At 34.2% G+C, this 25,079-nt stretch overlaps 2 protein-coding genes and 1 long non-coding RNA gene across 4 annotated transcripts; 1 reads left to right on the top strand and 2 right to left on the bottom strand.

The window, feature by feature from the left end:
• Positions 1-2,542: 2,542 nt before the first annotated feature.
• On the top strand, positions 2,543-2,941 carry LOC140181465 (pectinesterase inhibitor 2-like). The gene has a single exon (XM_072225063.1). It carries the CDS (start codon positions 2,543-2,545, stop codon positions 2,939-2,941), a length of 399 nt encoding a protein of 132 aa, XP_072081164.1.
• A 1,294-nt stretch (positions 2,942-4,235) lies between these two features.
• Positions 4,236-7,777, bottom strand: LOC140181170 (uncharacterized). The gene is made up of 3 exons (XR_011875948.1): positions 6,010-7,777; positions 5,695-5,801; positions 4,236-5,618 (listed from the first exon to the last, which is right to left on the bottom strand). It is a non-coding gene; the product is annotated as an uncharacterized lncRNA (long non-coding RNA).
• A 41-nt stretch (positions 7,778-7,818) lies between these two features.
• Positions 7,819-11,422, bottom strand: LOC112771376 (E3 ubiquitin-protein ligase makorin). Of its 2 annotated transcripts, none has more exons than XM_025816103.2 (5): positions 11,308-11,422; positions 10,574-10,658; positions 9,740-10,464; positions 9,365-9,434; positions 7,819-8,398 (listed from the first exon to the last, which is right to left on the bottom strand). In XM_025816103.2, exons 1-5 carry the CDS (start codon positions 11,328-11,330, stop codon positions 7,976-7,978), a joined length of 1,326 nt encoding a protein of 441 aa, XP_025671888.1. In that variant the 5' UTR covers positions 11,331-11,422; the 3' UTR covers positions 7,819-7,975. The 2 variants fall into 2 exon arrangements, with proteins under 2 accessions (XP_025671888.1, XP_072080339.1); XM_072224238.1 differs by having other exon boundaries at positions 10,570-10,658; positions 11,308-11,384.
• Between the last annotated feature and the right edge of the window lie 13,657 nt (positions 11,423-25,079).

Raw genomic sequence — 25,079 nt, 5'->3', positions numbered from 1 at the left:
TTTCTTACAGTTTCATGTTGTATGGGCAAGATTAGAGTATGCTTAATTAACTTCGATAAATTTTAGGTAGAAGTCAATAATTAACTTTGTAATATGAACAGATTAAATTAAAAATTTAAAAGAAAAAACTAAACTAAAATTTTTATATAATTACGAAAGAAAGTTGAAGGTTTTTGGTTGAAATTTCTCTATTGAATTATTCAAATGCAGTGTTAGTAAGGTTGAAATGAATAAAGTGAATTACATTGAATGAATTAAGAGGTTAGTGTGGTGAACAACTAGGTTTGAAAAGATGTAGCATTAAAACTAATAAAAGAGGGCATGGACTAGCTAGCATGTAAGTTTTTAGTAGAGAAGACTAATCACAAAATCAGAATAAATAAACTTCTAACTTCTTTTAAGACAGAATAAAAATTATAAGGATGAAAACTAAGATTCACCTATTTTAGGAATTTTTGTTGTATACATGCTACTGGAGACAATAACAACGAATCACGGGTGTAAGTTAATAAAAGTTGAATGCTTTTTTTATTTATTTTGTATTTGTTTTACTTTTTCCTTTTTTTGGGTGGTTGTGTTTTGAAGAAAAAGAATAATGGGAAAGGAAGGAAAACCAGTAACTTGGACAATAAGATACGTCACTACTTTGTTGTTGGACTAATCTTTCGGCAGCATGAATGCATTGTTTGTTTTCATATGGTTTCGTAACAGCTTTAGCCGCAATAAAGTATCGTTCTTTTCTATATATTATAAAGTTCAAAACAATGCCATGACCAAAATAAAGACTAATGTTTATTAGCCAGCTCATAAATATAACAAAAACTGAGAAACAATACACACGATGATTTAGTTGGAGACAGATATGCATAATTTTGTTTTCTTAATTAGTAATGTCATGTTTAAATAAGGCTATTAGTTAATTACAACAATGTTGGTGTAACTGATAGAATGTTTACTTCTTCCACAGTTAGAGGTTACATTAGCTGCTATTTGGAACAAACCCAAATGATTTCAGAATTGTTGATTTTGGTGGAAACCTTTTTCACATTAAGATTTAAGGTTTAGAATACTTTACTATTTCTTTCGAGATTGATTGTAGTTTAGTGTAATTCTACCTACTTTTATTTAAAAGTGTTTACTTATAGTACCTACAACTAAGATGCCTAAATCAAATATAAAAAAAGTGAGTCTCATTCCACATATAAAATGTTCAATGCTCAATCGTTGTTAAGATTATACTCAAATTTTAACGGGTTATTTATTCTATATAACTCATTGAAGTTGGCAACGAGCCAATGAGTTTAATAATCAACTTGGGTTTGGTTTATCGTTAGAAAAAAAAATTGTGAAAATAACAAAATAAAATATTCCAATACAAAATAAATATTGTTTTAAAAGTCTTATGCTTTATTATGAATTGAAAATTACAAGTTTTAAAAAGATTATGGGAGTATTCCGTTTTTGGTCGGAGATTAAGCGTTTTTTTATTGTTTTTTTTTTGGACAAGATATTAAGTGAGTTTGAATGAGACATAAGACCCAATCAAATCAGGCCAGTAAGCGTTTATTTGTCAAATCGAGACAAAAGGTTTGACTGTTTCATGGACACCTTGGCTACTGATTGAAAAAGAATTATAAAATCTTCAACTTTATTGACTCCGTAATTGAGGTGTCGAAAAATTTTGTAATAAACTTATAGATGTATAAAAAATTAAAAAGTAATAGTGTTAAAGAAATTTTTGAAAATATTTTGCAATGAACTTATAATTTTTAAAAAGAAAAAAATACAAAGTAATTTTTTAAAGAGCTATAATGCTAGGGATTTTTTATTTTAATAAATAAATTAATTATAATAATTATTAAAATAAATAATTTAAAAAATATTTATCAAAATAAATACTCATTTCTTATCTTGTGTAGTTTTTCAATTTTCATAGTGTAAACGAGATATATGTATTTATAAATATAAAAATATATTTTTTTAAAATAATAAAAAAATATTAATAATATTAATAATCTAAATTTTTAGTATGCAATTAGTACTTAAAAAGTTGGTAGAAGAGATTAAAATGATATATTTGATCAATTAATACTAAAAAAAAATACATAAAAAATTTTAAATTAAATTATAGGGTTAAGTACTAATTTTGTCCCTAAAGTATGGAGTAAAAATCAAAATCATCCCGACATTTTTTGTTACTAAAATCATCCTCAATCTTACAAAATGTTATAAAATCGTCTTTTTCTACTTCAATTATTTTTTTTTTTACTAAATTACCTTAACTATTAATAAAAATAATATTAAAAAAAATCCCACCCCACCCTCACTTTCAAGCATCTCTTCGTCTCTTCCCCCAACCCCCACTCCCCACTCCCAATCTCCTTTCTCCTACTTTCTAGTCTCTTTGAACTCTCCCACTCCTCACTCCAAATGCCATCTCCATCACCATCATTAGTTTTTAATTCCCATCATTATTGTCCTTCACCTCCAAAAATTGATGATTCAAATTTGTCACACTATAGCAACAGAAAGGGCGAAATGCATGGACATAATGAAATCAAACCCTAAGATGCTATCAGCAAAGAACATTGTTCAGCTCTCACAAGCCATCCTTGAGTTGGGCATGAACAAGGGCAATGAGGGACAAAAATTCCTTACGGAGTTGGCAAAGAAGAGCAAGTCCCTGGCGCTTCAACAATGCGCCGGATTCGACTATGATAGCGTCGTTGGATCCTTCAAGAGTGCCCTTGGCGAGATCAAGGAAGATCCCATGACTGCAAATTATGATGCCAAGGTCGCCAGCGATGGCCCCGACACCTGCGACAAAGGTATGGCCAATGAAAAGATCGTTAACCCTGCCATTACCGAACTAAGCAAGGAGATTAGGTTGCTTTCAGGCATAGCTTTTGCTGCAACAAACTTTATTCCAAACAAAAATTAAGAGGAGGGGCTATTGTTGAGGAATTTTATGGGGGAAAGGAGTAGGAGGAAGGGGATTGGGGATGGGGGGAAGAGACGACTGGGAAGTGGGGGTGGGGTTTTGTTTTTTTTTTTTTTTTTTTTTTAATATTATTTTTATTAATAGTTAAGGACAATTTAGTCAAAAAGGTGGACGATTTTAATTTTCACCCTACGCTAGACCTTAAGGACGAAATTAGTACTTAACCCAAAATTATAAATCGAATTAGATTGATTTAAAAAAACGAACTCATATAATGTTCAGGTTCCATGATGAGAATAAATATGGTAATTGTGTCTACTCCTAAAAATTGAAAGAGAAGCATGAAGTTGATGGATAAATAAAATAGAAAAAGAATGGGGAGATAACCGTTTTAATTGTGCGTTGGGGAGATAAATAAAAGAGAGAGGTTGGGAGATAACCGTTGCCAATTGTTAGGAGAGGTTGATGGAAATAAATAAAAAGAAAAAGAGTAGGAGATAACGGTTTCAATTCTCTCCTCATTTTTTTCTGTTTTATTTATTGTGCATCAATTTCATGTTTCTCATCCTTCAAATATATTTTCATACAACAAACAAAATTTAAATATAATTATATTTAAATTATATTTCAAATTTTTATGTACTCCTATATAACAAACAAAATTTGAAATATATATAATTTGAATTTAAAAATTAATATTCAAGAGAGTACATAAAAAATTTAAAAATTTTGTCAGTTAGAAACGATCATATTAGTAGTGGATAGTCAGAAAAAAAGGTAATCGTATTAATAATGGGTAATTTAACGGTGCACTTATGCTTTCACATACAAATGTGCTTATTTTTAATAGACTGTTTATTTTTCTTATCATTTAAAATAGACTGTTTATCTTCTTATTATTTAAAATGGTCCATCTTCTTTATTATTTAAAACGTTTCATTTTTAAGAATTTTATCCAATTTAAATCATTAATATTTTTTATTATTTTTAAAAATTATATTTAATTATTTATAAATACATATATCTCGTTTACATTGTAAACAATATATACAAAAATTGAAAAACTGCACATATATTATTTACACTCTAAACGAGATATATACAAAATTATCTCATTTACATTGTAAACAAAATAAGAGAGTGATATTTATTTCGGTAAATATTTTTAAAATTATTTATTTCAATAATTATTATAATTAATTAATTTATTAAAATAAAAAATCCTAATGCCTAGACTTATGGATTATGCACCAATTTATATACACGTGGTGTTGGGACACTGTGACTAATGCAGTTAGGCGATGTAACTATGGACTATTTGAACTTGATGATGGAATTTAAGATTGGGGATATGCATGTTAAGCTTCAGGGTGATCAATTGTTCCAACCTGGGGCAATTGAAAACAGGGCTCTTAATAAAATAATAACGACTGATGTGATTGCTTCCTTCCTCCATTTATGCTTGAACCAACTGACCCTGCTTCAGAATCACCAAAACTAGATGAGTAAGTGCTAAAATTACTACATGAATAACAAAAGGTGTTTCAAGAACCTAATCAATTACTTCCACCACGGGATATCGAACAACATTTGCATCAGGTGTTGATCTGGTGAATGTTTGCCTCTATCATTACCCCATTACCAAAAAGAGGAGATTGAGAAATTAGTGGCAGAGATGCTGTAAGCCGGGACATTCGAGAGAATCATAGTGCCTTTTTTAGTTCGGTGTTGCTAGTACGGAAAAAGGATAGGAGTTGGCGTTTTTGTGTCAATTATCGTGCTTTCAATGCCATTACAATAAAAGCCAAGTTTTCAATTCCCACCATTGATGAAATTCTTGATGAGTTGTGTGGTGTAGAATATTTCTCTAAGGTAGACTTGTGTTCGGGGTATCACCAAATTCGAGTGCATGACAGCGACATTCTAAAGACGTCTTTCCGAACTCATTTAGGACCTTACGAATTTGTTGTTATGCCCTTTGGTCTCACCAATGCTCCTTTCACCTTCCAAGCCACTATAAACAAAGTCTTTGGCCCTTATGTCTGGATGTTCATCACTGTATTTTTTTATGATATTCTAATTTACAGTAAATTCAAAGAAGAGCACTTACATCACCTTAAGACAGCCCTCGCTGTGTTGCAGCAACACCACTTCCTTGCCAAGTTCTCTAAATGTGTTTTTTGTTAGCAACAAGTTGAGTATTTGGGGCATGTGGTGACTAAACATGGAGTTCAGGTAGATAATTCTAAGATTGCTGCCATCGTCGATTGGCCCAGGCCTTCCAACCTGAAACAGCTGCATGGATTCCTTGACTTCACAGGGTATTACCATCGCTTTGTGGCTAAATATGCACACCTCGCTGTCCCATTGACAGAACTTCTCAAGCACAACAACTTCCATTGGAGCCACACAGTTGACCTTGCCTTTGAGAGACTCAAATCAACCCTGACACACACATCAATGTTGGCTCTTCCAAATTTCTCTTAACCTTTCATGGTCGAGATGGATGCCTCGGGTCATGGCATAGGAGCAATACTATCACAGAAGGGACATCCTATAGCTTACTTTAGTAAAAAGCTTAACCAGCGCTTGTCAATTGCTTCGCTTATATTCGGGAGCTTTATGCTATTATCTAGGCAGTGGCCAAGTGGCGGCACTACTTGCTGGGGCGTCGGTTCTGTATTAAGACCGATCATTAGGGTCTTTGTTAACTCATGAACCAAGTGGTCCTTATACTAAAACGGCAGTATTACCTTACAAAGTTATTGGGATTCGACTGTGAGGTAGTGTATCGATCTGGCAAGATGAACTTAGCTGCTGATGCTTTATCAAGACAGGGTGAAGAACCCTTTGAGGCTTGCTGAAATCATTACATCAAACACATTAAGGCATGGAATTAAAGTGAATTAAATTTAGCAATTTAAAAGTCTAAAAAGCATGTTTTTACTCTTAAGCACAAGTTAGGAGAAATTCACAAAACCATGCTATTTCATTGAATAAATGTGAGATAAATTGATAAAATTCACTAAATTCAACACAAGATAAACTACAAAATTGGAGTTTATCACCTGTCTTCAAGCCTTCTCAACTGTCAATACCTCATTGACTCCATCACTCTTGGGTTACGTGGGAGGACCCTAACACTCAGTTACTGATTGAGCAATATAAGAAGGGAGCATTTCCTCCAGAGTATCTATTGCAAGAAGGGCTGCTTATGTATAAAGGGAAGATCTGGGTGCCAGGTTTTGAGGGCTTTTGTACTCAGCTACTTACTGAATTTCATGCGACGCCTATGACAGGGCATCCTAAGGTACTTAAGACTTATAAGGTTATTGGTGATTTATTTTTTTGGCTAGGCCTACGTAGAGATATGTACAAATTTGTTCAGCAATGCAGCACATGCCAATCTACCAAATACATAACTTCCAAATCTCAAGGACTCCTCAATCCCTTACCTATGCCGTGTGGACCATGGATAGAACTTTTAATGGACTTTATTGTTCAGTTACCCAAGTCAGCAGGTTATGCTATTATGATGGTGGTTGATCGCTTCAGCAAAACTGCTCATTTTGAACCTCTGAGAGCCGACTTCACTACGAGTTTAGTGGCAAGTCTTTATTGCATCAGTGGTTAAATTACACGACTTTCGCTATCTCATTATTTTTTACTGAGACCCCGTTTTCAGTCTTCCTCAATCGCTTCTGGTGCAGCCTCTTTGACCGGCACCCAAACTATGTTACACTACGGCATATTATTCACAAAGTGATTGTCAGATTGAGGTCATTAATCGTTCCCTTGAGCAGTACCTATGTGCTTTCTCTCATTCGCAGCCGCAACAATGGGTGGCCTTTCCTCCCAGGGCCAAATTTTGCTATAATAGCTCATTTCACTCTACAAGATGACACCGCATGAGGCGTTGCACGATTTCCCAATGAACTTGCCCTCTGGCTACTGCCCTGTCGCTTCCCCAGTGCTAGAAGTCGATCTCTTTTTGAGAACCCGTGAGATATTGAATGATGAGTTGGGTTTCTACCTGCACCAAGCAAGAACCCGGATGAAGAAACAAGCAGACCAACACCGTTGTGACAAGGAATTCAAAAAGGGGGATTGGGTTTTGCTCAAGTTGAAGCCTTATCGTCAAATATCCCTCTTCCATAAGGAGCATCCAAAGCTTGGCAAACGCTTCTTTAACCACATCCTGCAACGTGTTGGGAAGGTGGCGTACTGCCTCGACCCTGGTGCTGGCTGCAGCACCCACAGCATTCTAACGAGCACCTACGGCGATTTTAGGGAAGCACTCCGTCTCGAGAGATGGAAAACAAGTGGACCAGGTCCTTGTGGATTAGGAGGGCTTACCACAGGAGGAGACAACTTGGGTGGACTTCCACTAGCTGCTGTATATGTTTCCAGAGTTGGACCTTAAGAGCAAGGTCATTGTCGGGGAGGGGATAGCTGATACAAGCGCTCCAACTCAGCCTCACAAACCAGCCCAATTGAAGAGATTACAGAACTTGAAGTCGGATCAACTAAGGAAGCAGGCCCAGTTGGTAAGAGAGTGAGAAAACCCCTCAATTGGATGGAGGATTACTAGATGGGGAAGTAAATGGAAAGCATTGTAAAGGAAGGCAGAGGAGTTAGTTAGGATGGGGATATTCAAGAAAGGGTTATATTGTATGGGGAGAATAGAATGACAGCAGAGAAGAATAACAACTTGAGAGTGAGGAGTCTAATTTCCCTAGACTCAAAGTAAGGGATGTGACCATCATACTTTTGCATTTGCTGAATCTTTCAATACATATTCTCACAGATTTCTTTCTTCCATTATTGTTGCATTATAATTCTATTGCTGAGCTAACAATATATATATAACAAGAAAATTCCAAAGACAGACAGACATGAATATTAGGCTGCAAAATAAATTTCACCATCATACAGCATTTTGTTGATTCCTAAAGTTGTAGACAGTCAGCTAGTGTTCAAATTCTTCAAAAGCAAGTTAAAGACGGCATTATAACTAAACCTTAATTAAATCCATTAATCATCATCAATGGATTTGCCATCACTGTCTTTGCCATCCCTGGCTTCATTGTCGCTGTATTCGTCATCACTGAATCCAAATACTGGCATACCAGACATCATCATTGATGATATTGCAGCATCAATAGGATCGAATTCTTCATCATCAAAATCATCATCACTATCAAAGAAATCATCCTGAGGAAAGAAATGTGAATCTCCGTAAGTAGGACCAGCCAGTTCATCAGCTAAAGCCATCTTCTCCATTGCACTCATATCATCGAACCACTCCATGTCTTTCAAGATAGAATAAAACTCATGAGGATGCAAATCAAATTCACTGAGCTGAGACATGATGTCATATTCGTTGAGATTGTCTCCTCCAATTTGAGGTCGTGGCCTGTTTTGCCTCTGTTCGCGCAAGACAGGTTTTACAGCATGCTGAAAGCAAGATTCAAAATATCATCAGGGTGGTCATTTGCTAAACTGTTGCAATAAAATAAATAAATAAACAATATTAATATGTCAATAAACAAAGCAAAGATTCAGAAGTGACTAAAAAAGGAGAACTTTCTATTCATTTTGGATTTGTTATTATTAAGATTCTCATGAACATTTGGCAATGAGGCATCAGTTATCAGCTATTTAAACGCTCTGATTTCAAAAATAAAAAATTCAAGGGAATATACTCTCAACACATCTTCATTACACATCTGGTTAGAAATCAAGCTGCATTTGGTTGGAAGGAGTTTTGCAGATTATAAAATGCTAATATGGTCATGTTGATTTTGTAACAAAAGGTTATGTGTAATCCAATTCAAGGAGTGACAAAACACAATTAAGCTCTGTTTGGATATTGTACTGAAACATAAATATGGAGCTGGAGACAGACATTGGGATAGACATAAAAAATTGTCTCTGTATCTTGTTTGGCAAAACAAGGATACAAAGATAGAAAAATTTAAGAGTCAGTTTTGCTTCCATCTTCTTACCATCGACACCAAACCACCATCTACTTTCTTCCAACACCATTCTTAACCGATAAAAATTTCCGTCTCTGTCCGTTGTTGTGTCCCCCATTTTGGATTGTGAAGAAAATATGTAAATTTCTGTCTATAAAACAATTTTTTTCCTGTTTCTATATATTTCCTTCTTTCCAAACATCTTTCTGTCTTTGTTTTTCTATTTCTATTTCTATATATTTCCATCTTGGGGCAGAAACCTGACAGAGCTTTAGAGAACATGTATAGGTGCATAGAAAGACATAGTGAGAATATCCATCTTAATGAAAAGAGAGACACGGAGACAGCATTTTATTGCTCTATGTCTGATATTGCTTACATAGCCACGTTCAAAATGAGGCATGGATAAAATAAAAGAAACTACGAGAGATGGAAGCTCGATTACCTTATACATACAACTAGTTCCATAAGGGCACTGCCTGGTTCCAAATTTAAAATACTTGCAATCAATCAACCTGGAAAAAGATAAAAAATAATCATGATCATCAGATAGTTCGTTAATTAGACTCAACTGAGTGTAAGAGCTCTTTTCAACAAGAAAATATGGACTCCGGTGCAATGAATGCATATTAGTGGACCCGAGTTCACTAATTTGAGTAAAGTGAACTAAACAGGATAACAGACCATATTTAGATGCATGCATCTTATTAGATCAACTCAACCAGTTGCCAAAGATAATTTCAAGGAAACAAACCAATCACTAAACATTCAATTCCAAATAAAGACTCTGCAGAAGAAAGAAAAATAGAGAAGAAATTACTTGCAGTTCGCCTTGTAATTGTCAATAATTGCCTGTTTTTCTTCCTTTGTAGCATACCAAATGTCACTTTGAACATAAAAAGATGAATGCTTGCGGCACACAGGGCAGTCCATTGCATTGGTTGGGGCCAAATTGCGCCAACTGATGATGCAATCTAAACAGAAAGGATGGTCACATTCAGATAGCAAACCAAACTTGCGCCGAGATGGTCTAGGCTTCAGCAGAACGCGCTCCAGGCAAACACTGCATTCTATATCTTGACTATTCTTCATTATCTCAGCCTTTTCCTTGCATATCTTAAAGTGGTTCGACCTTTGTTTCAGATTGGTTGGATGCAGACAAGGCTTTCTGCAGTACAAGCAGAGGATTCCATGAATTTTGGTACACTTATCCCCTGAGGTGCAGTTGGCCGCATCAAATTCACAGAACAAATTCTCATCCAGCATAGCAGCAGTGCTCGATTCACCAACTTCACAATGAGTCCCTTGAGAATGTTGATTCTTGTGTTGTAAGCTACTAGTGTGTTTGTCAGTTGGTGACAACACTTTCGTATCCGCCTTCCGAACCCAAGTAAACTTTCCCTTAGCAGCACTATGAGTCATGGCAGATTGTGAAACCAAAGATACAGGTCCATTTGCTGATGCTGATGCTTGTGATGGTTTGACATGCCTATTCCTGCATTGACTGCCATAAGCACAGTAGCCCTTCTGATAGAACAAGCAAATCTGTTTATCAAAGGAGAAACCAAAGTGTGAACAAAAAGATTATATATTAATTAGTAGGTATATAGTCTCCTACATCTGAAGATACAAGAATTGTAAAGTCGTCACCTACATCTGAAGAAGCCTCATTTCTCTCATGGGAGAAGCAACACAGCTCCCCTTTCAAACATGTTCCACGGGCATAGAACTTGCAAAATCTAAAAAAAGCATGGATCAAACAATAAAATCAAATCAAATCAAAATCAACTAATAAGTGGAATTCATTGAAAGGATTAGCAATGCACTATTAAGTTAAACTCTAAAATAAAATCACTGTCAGAATCAGATCATAGATCAAACCCTAAAACATAGAACTTGCAAACTCTAAAGCAATTCATGGATAAGGAAATAAATCAAATAATAAGTTATGAATTCAATGAAGAAAGTGACAATGCCAAAGCAGAGAAACCCTAAACCCTAAAACATAGAACTTGCAACCTTTTTACACAATTTCATCAATAAAATAAATAAAATGAAACAAATAAAATAATCCAAGAAGCGAGGAAATTCATTGAAAACGTTAACAATGTAGAAGGAGAACTATGCAAGACCCTATGTTTAGAGATATTTCATTATCTGCACAGAAAGAATTCCTTTCACTAGCATAAAAAAGATAATACATGATATTTCTAATGGAAGCAAAAAAAAAAAAGTAAAAGAAAGAGAAAAAAAAAGGTGAGAAAACTCTAAAGAAAGTAGTTGGAAAAAGTTGACACTGAATATTTAAGAAACTGTAACCCTAAGAGAAACGGTTGAAAAAAGAAAATGCAACGATGGAAGAGGAATCAGAAGAGTTAGGAAATGCACCTGTTGCTTTTGGCGTTGGCCATGGCGAAAGCGATCGATGAAGCTTTTTCTGAGTGTGATAGAGTTCGTATTTTGGCGGCACAGTGCTTTTTTCTTTTCTCTTTTGTTTGAAAAATAAAATTATAGATTAAAAGTTAAAAAAGGGGATAGGTGAGACCTTAAAATAAGACTGTTTGGGCCAAGTCCGTTAACTTCGTCCGTTTAATATTTTAAACAGACAGATTTTTAATTTTGATACTACGTCCGTAAAAATGAAATTCAATGGGTTTAATACTTTAATCTGATTAATTCGTGAAATAAATGAGTTCACCTATAAAATAAGCAGACCGATCTGTTTAATCTGTTTAAATTTTTCTTTCTTTTTTAATGTTTTTAATTATTTTTTAACAATTCAACCTAAATACTTTAAGTTTTAATAAAAATATTTAAAATTTCAATCCAATAATACATTGAAAGAAAAATTGGCCCAAAATTAGTAGTTTAGTTCAAAAATTATTTTTTTAATTTTTTAATTAAAAATAAAAAAAATATAAAAAGAGTTGGTTCATTTAGCTCAATAAACTTATCTTAAATAGGTTAAACTTTTTTTTTATTGGCTGCGGGGCAAGAACGCCAAAAAAAAAACAAACTAGATTACGATTGTTCTAGAAAAAGAAATGTTTAAGGAATTTACAGTGAAATACAGGGAGGTAAACTAAGAAAAATATGACGGCCAAAGGATAAACCGACCATAATTAGCCAATCCATCTGCACAAGAGTTACCTCTCTAAATTGATGTTTAATCTGCCAACATGATAACATGTTGCACCTCTCCCTAACAGCTAGAATAAGAACTTTAGATGAATGCAAATCAATGTCATCATGCAGAAGAAGACGAACAGCAACAGCCGAATTAACTTCAATAGAAACATGATCATAGCAAGACTCACAGCCAACTCTACCCCCATTAAAATATCCTAAAGTTCTGCTAAAGTAACCATGGAGAAAGCTAAGTTTGCACTAAAATAAGTCAGGAACTGACCATCATTATCTCTAATGATACCACCACAAGCATCTCTCCCATTTTTAAACATCAAACCATCCGTATTCAACTTGACAAATGGAGAATCAGGAGGGATCCACTTAATCTGTTTTTTAACATTACAATCTGCTGAACTCAACTAGTCTCATCTTGAGTATACTGAAAATCCTTAGTAAGGTGGAGAGCAACATTGGCCATCTTATATCTTCCTTAATAACATCTCCAACATAAAAAATGAATTTATTTCTTTGGTACCATAAGGAATTTATTGTTGTGATAAAAAGAAGGGGCCAAGACTGCCCTTAAGAAAGAGATTTGGGTGATCAATTTTCTAACAACCAACACAAAAGATGAGAGTTAAAAAAATTACTGGAACCCAAACTATTATCAATGCTCATTTACGTTTTTCTCGCAACTCTATAATAACCGAGCATGTGGAGCAAAGATTCAGGAGCTTCCCCACAAATAGCACATCCATCAAACTTTGCCATATGTCTTCTAACACACTACTCATTCGTCAAAAGCGCTTGATTCGCAACAAGCCAACAGAAAGATCTCAATCGCTGCAGAACCTCCAGCTTCAAAATTCTAGAAAAGAGAGAAGTATTTGACTCATTCGCAGGATTTGAATAGACAACACAAGCCGATGTAATCGAAAAAATACCATTTGCAACATGGAGCCAAGTCAAGCAATCAACGCCTAACTCTGGTTCGGGAGACTTGATGGACGCAAAAATGGGATACCAATCTTTCCCCAATAGGGTCACAATATGGTCAAAGTTCCAATTGCCATCAATCACGTATTCACAAACTTGATCATCTAATATCTCCTCGGTGACATTCGGCTAAGCAAAATCAACATTTCTCCGAATATTAGGAATCCATTAGTTAGACCAAAAGTTAAACTCAGCTCCAGAATCGATCCTCCAAATAAGATTGTTTTCGAAATCTTTCCATACCGAATGGATACCTTGCCAACCATTCGATGTGGTTCTGAGATGTTTAATCCTAGGAAGGAGTGCTTCTTCACACCCATATTTACTTTGCATCACTTTGACTCAAAGGGCTTTCCGATCATGAACAAGCTTCTAGGCTAATTTTATCAAATTAGCTTTATTCAAAACTCTCGTTAGTCTGAAGCCGAGACCCCCTTGAGATTTCGGCGAACAAATCTTGCCCCAACTAAGGAGATGATGTTTATTAACCAAACTGTCTCCTCCCTAGATTAAATTATAGAAAATACTATCAATTCTATCACAAATGTTCAAAGGAAGCTTCATATACATAACATAAGACATAATAGTGGATAATGCAGATTGCGCTAGAGTGATTCTACTTGCCAAAGAAAGATTCTGAGCTTTTGAAGAATTGAGCCAATTCAACATTCTATCAAGAATGAATTGGAAGTCTTCCTTTCATGCCCTTCCACGTAGCAAAAGAACTCCCAAATACTTGCCAAAATCAGTCGTAAGTCTCATCCCAAGAATATTACTAAGGTTACGTTTCCTTTCCAAATGCATATTATCAGAGAAGAAGACATAAAATTTAGAAAAATTAACCTTCTTGCCTGAACAACAGAAAAAATGGTCTAAGATACCCTGCACCACTTGCACCTGCTCTGTAGTAGCTTTCGAAAATAAGACAATGTTATCAGCAAAACAAATATGAGAAAAACCCAGTCCCCCTCTATTAAGAGTAATCGGTTCCCAAAAATGATGCTCAACCGCAAAAGAAATGATTTGGGATAGGCGCTCATCAATACACAGCACAAATAAATAAGGGGAGATAGGATCCCCATGCCGAATACCTCTAGAGGGCATAAAAGATGTTGACGGAGTATCATTTCACAGAACTTTCATCTCCGCCGAAGAATAGCAGTGATAGATCATATCAACCATATTCTCTGGAATATTAGCTTTGAGATCAATTTTAATAGCCATAAAATCACCATCCTCCTTCTTAGACCGCATAGATTGTAGAACTTCTTGTGTAATTAAGATATTATTAGCGTTTTGCCTCCCCGGAACGAAGCTAGATTGCGAGGAACTAATCAGCTTAGGCATAACTTCTTTTAACCTTTACGGCAAAATCTTGGTAATAAGCTTATATGAGACATTGCATAACCCAATAGGTTGGAAATGCACTATAGTTTCAGGATTATCCACTTTTAGAATAAGAGAAATATAAGTACTATTTGCTACCTAAATTTTCTGATGATTTTAAAACACTCTATCTGTAACACCCTACCACACGGAGTCTTATGCTTAAGTCATAAAGCTGAGGTGGCAAGGTATTACAACCTCTAGAAGTAAAAGTATATATAAAATAACAATAGTAGTTGAAAGGAATTTATACCGAGGAGCCTGTGAAGAAAAGTTTAAAACAAAAGTCGTAACGCTCACGTAAACGGAAAACTTGCGTGCGAAGAAACCTAAGATTCATAAGTATGATAAACAGAAAGTAGTAATAGAGGATCAAAAATACAAAATAACAAGCTCCTAACTCAGCCTGCAAAACTAAGGCTGGCTGGAGAATATTTACATACTTATATACATAATCTAAAACCCAAAATACATACATAAAATCCTAGTTCTCCATAAACCTCTAGGAGGAGTGAATAAACAAGTATATAAGAGGAGAATTTATATATACATATATCAAAAGATTAAAAGAAACCACTTCGCTTCAGAAGCTCCAGACGCTTAGCGAGGTGCCACTCGACCTGCATCTGAAAAATACAATATAGTATGGAATGAGAACCGGAGTTCTCAACATGGTAAAGGTGCCACGCACATAAGATATAAGGTCCTGGGAATGCCAGAGGCAATCCTAGAACGCCGACACTCAGATTATAAAGTTTAAAGAAACTAAAAACAGAAGCCATAAATAGGTGGTCGTCTAAAGGTTTTTAACCTTACCAAACTTAACCTGCACACTAATCTTTTTCACCTTTCCTCCATTCTTCCGTCTCCTATGAGTTGCACAGATAAACAAGCAAAACAAGACAAACACAATGCAAGTAGTTCACAAATAATATAGTTAGCAATTATAACAAATAGCATATTATAATCACGTAGGCAATTCCATATAATTCACAAGCAAGCAAATCATACAATATGCACATGATGTATGCCTGTCCTATGGCTGTTGATATCAACTGTCGGTTATGTAGCCAGTCCGACATGTTCTCAAGCAACACTCACCATGGGGAGAATCCCCAAGCTGACATGGGGGAGAGAACACCCCAACCTCAATAACATCTATGGGAAGAGTCCCAAGCTGACATGGGGAGAAGAGACAATACCCCAATCTCAATGATTAACCATGGGAAGAATTCCAAGTTGGGAGAAACAACACCCCAAACTCAATAATAACCACAGAAAAAATCCCGGCTGACATGGGGAAGACAACCCCCCAAGCTCAAGTTATTCAATCGTTTCTTACAATTTATCATTTTCAATCTCACAGTGATTCATATCTCATCTCATCATTATCAATGTCACTTTACTCTCTTAATTACTTCATATACCATTTTCATCATCTTTATCGATCAAATACCATCTCCTCTAATCACTTATTACCTTTAAAAATAATCTTTCTTCACCTCCAAGTTACCATAATTTTCTAACTTCATCCTATGACTAGGCTTACTAACAATATTTAGGCTAAAGAAATGAAAATAGAAGTCTAGAGGTTCGAGTTTGAGCTTTAAAACACAAAATTTGTTCTTGCTGAAACAGGGGGCCACGCGTATGCGTGGGTACGCGCTTGGACCAAGATGCGTATAGCTTTTTCGATTTAAAATATTTTTCATCCGTTCTTTGAACGGCGTAAACTTCACGGACCCACTTTTCATTTGAAATAAGTTTGAAATTATTTGGGGATCCGAAAGCCAAGTTATGCCTCGCTGAAGTTTGGCCAAAAACCAATTTTTTACAAATCTCAAACCTTAATTTTTTACCAAAACAAGATTCTCTTTCATAACTCCAAGGTTCTACACAATATTACACAACCCAATTCACCTTTTCTACATTCTCATTCTTTCCACAACATTCAACACATCATTCAACTACTCAAAACCAATCAATTCATATCCAAAGCAATCATGAAATATCAATGAAACAACAATAACAATTTCATATTCACAAATCCTCACTAAATCACCATCAACCACAATGTCTTACCATATCTCAATTCATCAATATCATGCATCAATCTCTCAAATACCTCAATAAAATCATAATCCACCTATCTTAGACATATACATTCATGTCATCAAGTCAATAATCATTAACTCAACATTCATCCAACAAATACCAAATCCATATCACAATTTTTAATCAAGGTTACTAAATATCAAACACACTCATACGTTCCAACCTATCCTATGGTCATCTAACCTAAGTTTTCACAAAACATTATATATTAAACAGGTGAAACCTAAATCATACATTGGCTGATTTCCACGTATAATATGAGACACCACCAAAAGGCTCTAAACATAGCCCCAAGGATCCAAAGTTTCCAAAGCAATAACACCCAAACTCCACCAAGTCTCAAGTGTCCACAATTCAAGCTCCAATTTACAAATACACACACCTAATACACATTACCACATATATATACAAATTTCAATACCCAAAACTCACATAATCAAGGGTTTGACTAGGGTTGACGATCCTTACCGTGTATGTGCTTCAATTAAGCCAAAACCTACCAATTTCTCAAGTCAATTTGATCCTAAAATATCAAATTAACCAAAATCTCAATACCCCAAAATCCTAACATTTTTGAACTGAAGAAGAGAGAATAGGAGCTGAGAATGTGATTTTCTCACCTTGAAAGGTATTGGAATTTGTAGAGCTCGTCTATGTAGACGCGTGGCTGCAAACGGTGCGACGATCGAAGCTCGGAGCGAAAAATTATCTTGGTTTGATTATAAAGTGAGGGTTGTGTATTTTGAGTGAGTGCTCCCCCTTTTCCTGCTTAGTTCCAGCGTTTCAGCATGCATGAGGAGAGAGGGGATGGCTGAAGCCATCTTTATTAAGTGGCAAAGTTGGGTCTTGGCCCAATACGGGTCCGGTTCGGCCCGTTTGACCTAATTTTGGGCCAAATTCTTTAAAATTAGTGTCAAAATTCTTATTTTAATTAGTTCTACCTCACTAAATTATAAAATTCTATTTTCTAATTTATTTGATTAATAATTAATTTATTAACTAATTATTCACCAATTACTCAGGATTTACGCTATCTATCCATTTGATAAGAGTTTTTAATGACTCCCAATTACTTTGATAGAACATAGGTGGCAAACCATCTGAACCCAGAGATTTACAAGCACCCATGAAAAAAAGAGCATATCTAATTTTTTTCAGGTGAGATATCTATATCCAAACGCTCATTTTTTCTTCATTAGTAAACATAGAGAACATCCCAAGGGCTTCAAGCTTCTCATATTTACTATTATCCGTATAGAAATTCAGAAAATAATTAACACTGAGTTCCTTCGGCTGCTGATTATCCTCAATCCAACTACCTTCTTGATTTTTCAGCATACTCACTTTATTCCTCTTTTCCTAGCCGTTACTAGGCTATGAAAATAAGAGGTATTTCTATCACCATAATTAATCTACTTGCACCGAGAATATTACTTCCAATAAATCTCCTCTTGAATTAATAAAGCTTTCAATTCCTTCGAGATTCGGATTCACTTCAAAAGATAAGCTTGTAGAAATTTTCTGGAGTCTAGCTAAACACTGTGATTTTCTTCTAGCTAAGTTTCCAAAGATCTCTGCATTCCAAATTTTAGCGTCAGACATGAACGACGACACATTTTTCTCAAGAGAATTTGTAGAGCTCCAGCTATTAGCTAGCAAATTCTAAAAATCGTTATGAGACAATCACGAACCTAAAACTCTGAAAGGCCGCATCAGAACATTTTCTGGGCCCCTCATATCTAATAAGATGGGGACATTATCAGACTTTAGTTTGGATAAGTGTTTCGTAGCAGCCTAAAAAAAACGCTAAGATCACAAGATATTCACCACATACCTATCTAGTCTTCTTCAAAGTGTGCCACATTACCAAGTGAAGGGAACCAATATTCTGTAATCCAGAGTCTAATAAACAAGCAGCAAAATAATGATGATATCTTGACAAACTTAAGTTTCCACCAGTATTAGCACTACTTAAGACAAAATTAAAATCACCTCCAACACACCATTTTCCTTGCACCTGGTCCACTAATCGTCTAATATTAGACCATAATTCTGATCGAGGACCCATATGTGGCAAATCGTATACCATAGTAAAAAACCAAGGCACCTTATTATAGAAATAGACTTTAAGACGATTAAATTGTCTATGAACTTTTAAATGATCAACTTTTTCAGCTACAATCGTTCTACAAGACCCAAATTTCATCTGAAAATCTGATATCTTTCACTAGATGCCAAGAAGAAAAACCCAATTTACTCGCAATTTTTGTTGCATTAACTCCAAAGACATGAGTTTTTAACAAACAAAGCAAATGTGAATGGAATTTTTCACACAAATCTCTAACCAATCTAAAAAAACCCTTTGAACCTGCACCTCTACAGTTTCAAATTATTATATTCTTAAATAAAATAAGGGTAAAATATATTTTTTGTCCCTGAAGTTTGTCAAAAATTTTAAAAATACCCATAAGTTTTATTTTGTTTCAATTTTGTCCTAAAAATTTTCGATTTGTATCAAATATACCCTCGACGGCTAAATTTTCAAAAAGTTTAAGACCAATCTAACAATAATATATGAAATTATACTTGATTTGTTTATGTTGAGGGGTTGTTCTTATGGAATTGTTATTGAATTGGTCTTAAATATTTTGAAAAATTAGCCATCAGGGATATATTTGATGCAAATAGAAAATTTTTGAAAAAAAATTGAAACAAAATAAAACTTAGAGATATTTTTAAAACTTTTGTCAAACTTCAAAAACAAAAAATATACTTTACCCATAAAATAATAACATAACGAAAGACAAAAAAAAATAATAATAAAATTACTGAACATATTTCTGCACAGAGATAGAATCCTCCACCACCGTGTGAGTTTCTTCTCCGATACTGGAGTACTAGACACTGCCACCTCTATCTCGAAGGCTTGAAAAAATATACAAGTAAAACAATGAAAATAAGTAGTTTAGTAGTTGTAATTTTTTAATACTCATTGACGGTCAAATCAAACTTCACCTGTTGCATTTTTTAATGTAATATAGTTATTCATACTATTGTTGTAATAGATATTAATTTAATGTGTATAAAAAAATAAAAATAAAATTAATTGAGCTAACAAATTACTTATAATTTAACAAAAAAATATTTTGTTCAAATTTTAAAAATAACAAAAATAATATTTTTTATAAATTATATATAATAAAAATATTTTTAATTAGATATACACATATCTTTCTCACATCCCTATTATATATAATTATATATAGTATAAATATATATTCATAGGTTAGGTCAGAGCAAATCAAACTACAAGTTATATAACTTATTTTCATTTCTAATTCTAAGCTTGGTCCTTAATTTCTTTGAGAGGTCATTTTAGTCCTTAAATTTTGTTTATTAGACATTCATTTTTTAATTTTTAAATTATGACACATTTTTTTTTCTTTGATAATTTTTGTTTATTTGGTGCGGCCCGGGACAAAAATGTCTCTTTCATATATCTTTAATTACCTATATCTCACAATTTAAAAGTTTATCAACTAACATCTATTAAACAAATATGAAAAACTAGTGATTACCCAAAAAAAATAAAAATTGAAACCTATTTGACATTTTACTCTTTATTTTGTTTTAAGTTCTTAAATGGTTCAAGTTTGTTTTTAACAAATTATATCAACATTTTATTTCATTAATGATATTAAGAATTAAGATAAATTATACATTTTATCTCTAATATTTATTTAATTTAATTTAATTTTATTCATAATATTTAAAATAGATTTTAATTATATCTATATTGTTAATTTTTCGCAACCAAAGGTTAGTCGATTTTCGTTTCCAATTTTGCTCTTCAAATTTTATTCCAAATCTTCCATTTCCCAACTCTAAAAGTCTATTTGATTTGCATCCCAAAACGTTGGAGGAAAAAAGGAAAAAAAAAATCGTATTTGGTTGTAAGCATAAACACAAATATAACTTGACACAAAATATACACAAATTTTATGATATGTTTAGTGATAATGCATTCGATATATTTATCTAATTCAAAAGTCAATTTTATCTCCAAATTAAAATAATTTTAATACTAATATTACCATCATTATTATTATTAATTTTTACCACCACCACTATAATTACTGCTAATTTTTTAATCTTATTTCAAATAAATATAATTAACAACTCCAATTCAAATATCACTTAAAGAATTCAGATTAAAAAGTAAAAAATTAAAAAATTAAAAGAAAGACAAAAACAGATCTAAGATGAGGTAGGATGAGGGTTAATATTATAATGTAGCTGGAGAATTCGCAGTTTCAGCTACTATAATAATGTATTCTATTGCTCCCCTTTTTTGTAAAGTGGCCACCACTTGAGCCACAGAAGATATTTTTTGACCAATAGCTACATAAACACATATTACATTTTGTCCTTGTTGATTGAGAATCGCATCTGTAGCGACTACTGTCTTACCTGTTTGTCTGTCCCCAATAATTAATTCTCGCTGACCACGCCCTACAGGGATCATTGAATCAATAGCAATAAGTCAAGTGATGGCTAAGGGCGATGCAGAGGCAAATGGCAATGTTTGACGACGTTCTTTGTGGTCACAGTTATGGCAGGGTCTGACAGAGACAACCTTCTTCGTATTTGCGATTACGACGACATCAGATCTGCAATGACAATCAACTACTCCAGTCACCAACACTCTTTCTCATCACTAGACGAAGATAGAAATGAAGGAGATAGAAGAAGCAAAGACGACATCGTCAGTGGCACCAAAGAGGAGAGAATGAGAAAGAGAGATCCAGAGAGAAATGTCGATCTTAGGAATAAACACAAAGTGTTTCATTTGTGTAGCTACTTGATAGATCTGGGATAGATGATGGAGGATGAGAATAAAACAAATTTGGAGAGAAGGAGTTGAGACGTAGTAGCAATGAAGGTTAGAAGGGAGAAAGAGGAGAAGAGAAAAAGAACGTTAATGTAAGTTAGACAATTTTAAAATTTTGAAAAATTAGTAACAATAAAGTTGTTTAAAAATGTATTTTAATCTGTTTCAAGTAAAATATTTATGTCTCTTTTATTTTAAAAAGATACCAAATATATATTTTTTGTGGGTAGTTATGTGTAATTGTAGCTCTCTTGAATTTGTCTCACAAAATAAATAATATACATGTATTGTTGTGTGTGTCTTTGATATATATGGACATGTTGTTAGGAAATTATTTAATTTTTTAATTTATTTGTAGGTAATGCATATATTAATTATGATCACAAATTATGTTATTTCAAATCAAATGACTAGTATATACAACGGTAATCTTATTTATTGTTATAAATGCTAAATTGAATAAGTCATAATTATTTTTTATTTAGAATTAAATGAAAATAAAACCATATATTATCTTTATGGGCTTTAAATACTATTTTTATTTGAACTTTAGGGTTTAATGAGTGTCACGCTTAAATATAAATAGTAACTTCAAGGTTTCAATTCCCAATATACCAAAGCCGCCTCAACAACTCTTTTCTCATCAGAGTTGCAATTCAGCCGTCCTAAAAATACAAAAAATTTTAGTTGAGGAAGACTGAGACAACTTTTCCAGTAATTTCTAATTTCTAATTTTTATAAATAAAGATACATTTTTATATTATGTTATATAATTTTTGGTGATTTAATATAAATGATTTAAATTATAAAATAATTTATTTCAACATGGACATGAACCAAACGCAATGCAAGAGGCACAAACTTAATAGAAGGACAACTTATTATGAAATTTTTTATAGACAAACATAATAAGTTTGCCCTAATCCCATTTTAAGCGTCTCCTAATCCTATTTTTTATTCTAAATTTGAACCACGTATATTATTAATAGGGTTAAGTACTTTTTTGTTCCTAAGGTTTGAGGTTAAAATTAAAATGGTTTCCGACTTTTTTTATATTAAAATCATTTTTAACATCATAAAACGTTATAAAATCATCTTTTGCATTCTAAAAAGACAAATTTACCCTTACAAAAAATAAATTTTAAAATTAAAAAATACAAAAAATAAATTACAAAATTAAAAATTATAAAATAAAAAAATTAAACTCCATTCTCCTTCTCCATTCCAGATCCCACCATCATCTTCAGCCCACCCCTCCTTCATCAACATCTTTTCATCTCTCTCATCTATCCCTAAAAACGACAAGCTTCCATCCGCAGCAAACTGCCGCCTGTCAACTCGCCGGCAATGACGACCACAGCCACCACAAAGAGAGTCTTGAGCCCCGTCGACCAAAAGTCCCCCACGTTCTCCAGACCTCTTTGCTGGCGACAACGACCACGGCCTCACGAACAGAGTTTCGAGCGTTGTTGTTACCCCACTCAATCAAAGCTCTCGACCCCCGGACCCCATGCCATCCGTTCCTCCCGACAAAGTAATTGACAGCATCTCCTCACTGCAGAAGACGACGTCAACAACCACGTGAAGGTAGCCCGTCTCTTTCTTACGCCCAACCACAGCCTCCATCGGCCCTAAGCCCCTTGTTTGTGTTCTGTTTGTTGTTTTCTTTTTTTTAACCATTAATTGAAAGGAACGAACATGAATAAATTAATTATCGTTAGTGCTGTTGTTGTTAGCAGAAGAGATATGGTGGTGGATAGGAAAGAAAATTATTGTTATTCCTTACTGTATTTTCTTCTATTATTGTTGTTGGTAGTGTTAGTGGATTGTGAGAAGGAGTCTGTGGATTGCGTTTGGTGGTGAGAGATAAAGGTAGAGGTGTGGGTGACTAGGTGCATATAGTGGTGGGTGGATGAGGTTCAGTGGGTTATTGGTAGGGATCTTCGCGGTGCGGTTTGGTTCGGTTATTTGAGAAAAAGTCATCCGATCCAATTTTATATTTATTCTTCGGTTCGGTTTGGTTCGGTTTTTTTTATCAACACCAACCAAACCAAACCAAACTAATTAAAATCGGTTTGGTTCGGTTCGGTTTTTTGGTTTTCTAAATAATTCAAAAAAATATCATGTTCTAAACTTCTATCCATAACTGGTGTACTAAAATCAAATACCAGAGCAAAACTCAAATCAAGAACAAATAATAAAAAACCAAAATAACAGATAATCAGTAATCACAACTAGAAGAAGTAATCAGATCTAAAATCCTAAGCAAAACTCAAAACAAAACATACAATCAAAATAAAGAAGTAATCAGATCCAAAACCCTAAGCAAAACTCACAACCAAGAACAAATAATCAGTAATCAAAGCTAAAAATCAAAATAACAAATCAGAACGTATACAAGTATCAGATCAGAACCCAAAAACAAAACAACAACAAATAGTCAGATCCAACAAATTTAGAACTGCTAATCAGATATGCGAAGCGCTAGCGAACTATGAAGACGACGACGCGAGGAGGACAACGGGAGGAAGACGATGGGAGGAGATGGCTGCTGCTGTGCATTGAGGAGATGGCGGCTGCTGTGCATGGAGGAGACGTCGGCTGCTGTGCATGGAGGAAGGGCGGCGCCGAGGAGAGGGAATCGCGATGAGGAAGGGAAGGAGAGAAAGGGCCGCGCTGAGAAGAGGGAAGCGCGACGAGGAAGGCCACCGCGAGGGTGCTGCCCGGCGACGTCAGGGGATTAGAGGACGACGACTTGTGAGGGTAGGATGTGAAAATTTCTACGGTGTGGAAAAAGAGAGTGGATAGTGGGGAGAGGAGAGAGTTAGGATTCATGAGTGGCGGCTGTAACTTACTGGAAGGGGAGGTGGGGGTTTGGTTTTTTTATAGGGTTTTTTAGTAAATTGGTTCAGTTCGGTTTGGTTAGGACTTTTCAAATCAAAATCGAAAACCGAACCGAACCGCAAAAAACTGCAAAATATCATTTTTTTTGTTTTCGATTTGTTCAGTTATCAATTTTTTCGGCTCAGTTGCTCGGTTTTGTTCGGATTGGATCGGTTTTGAACACTCCTAATAATTGGTATTGGATGAGGTTGAACGGTGGTGGGTAGGTGAGAAGAGTTTGACTTTCATCAGAAAGCAAAACAGGCCCCTTCCCTGGTGCATATGAAGTAATTAACATCCCTCTTGAACTTTTGTGATGGAATATTATCTTTAATTTCTGGAGGTGGTGGCAAAACTTCCATATCTTGTATTCCATTTATCCCAACATCTTTTATAATGGACCGATAATGTAACTGGAATGAAGAGTTTTGTTGGGAAAGAGTTTTTTAATTTTAAAATTTATTTTTTGTAAGGGTAAATTTGTTAGTTTTATAACATTTTGTTGCATTAAAAATGATTTTAATAAAAAAAAAGTCTTTTGATCCCAAACCTTAGGAACGAAAAAAGTACTTAACTCTTAGTAACAAAACTCTCTCATATGTACGATTTAAAAATTATTTAGCTAATTTTTAATTTAAATTTGGATTTAAAAGAGATAAAATAAAATCCTTTTCAGTTTAATTAGTTGAAAATTTTCAAAAAAAAGTTTATTGATAAAATAAATTCTTTTGAGTAATAAATTCTATTTAAGATTTTGAAC

The sequence above is a fragment of the Arachis hypogaea genome, chromosome 18 (genome assembly GCF_003086295.3).
Source record: "Arachis hypogaea cultivar Tifrunner chromosome 18, arahy.Tifrunner.gnm2.J5K5, whole genome shotgun sequence".
In the NCBI taxonomy this organism is placed as follows: Eukaryota; Viridiplantae; Streptophyta; class Magnoliopsida; order Fabales; family Fabaceae; genus Arachis; species Arachis hypogaea.
The sequence above is the reverse complement of the archived record's forward strand: the minus strand, read 5'-3'. Positions and strand labels throughout refer to the sequence as shown.

What these genes read in the sequence shown, in the direction of transcription:
- LOC140181465 (XM_072225063.1), top strand. Translation starts at nt 2,543, where the DNA reads ATGGACATAATGAAATCAAACCCTAAGATGCTATCAGCAAAGAACATT.
- LOC112771376 (XM_025816103.2), bottom strand. Translation starts at nt 11,330, where the DNA reads ATGGCCAACGCCAAAAGCAACAG. An exon ending in GCCAACGCCAAAAGCAACAG is followed by an intron (nt 10,659 to 11,307) that starts GTGCATTTCCTA and finishes TGCTTTTTTTAG; the next exon opens with ATTTTGCAAGTTCTATGCCC. An exon ending in AATTACAAGGCGAACTGCAA is followed by an intron (nt 9,435 to 9,739) that starts GTAATTTCTTCT and finishes ATCTTTTTCCAG; the next exon opens with GTTGATTGATTGCAAGTATT.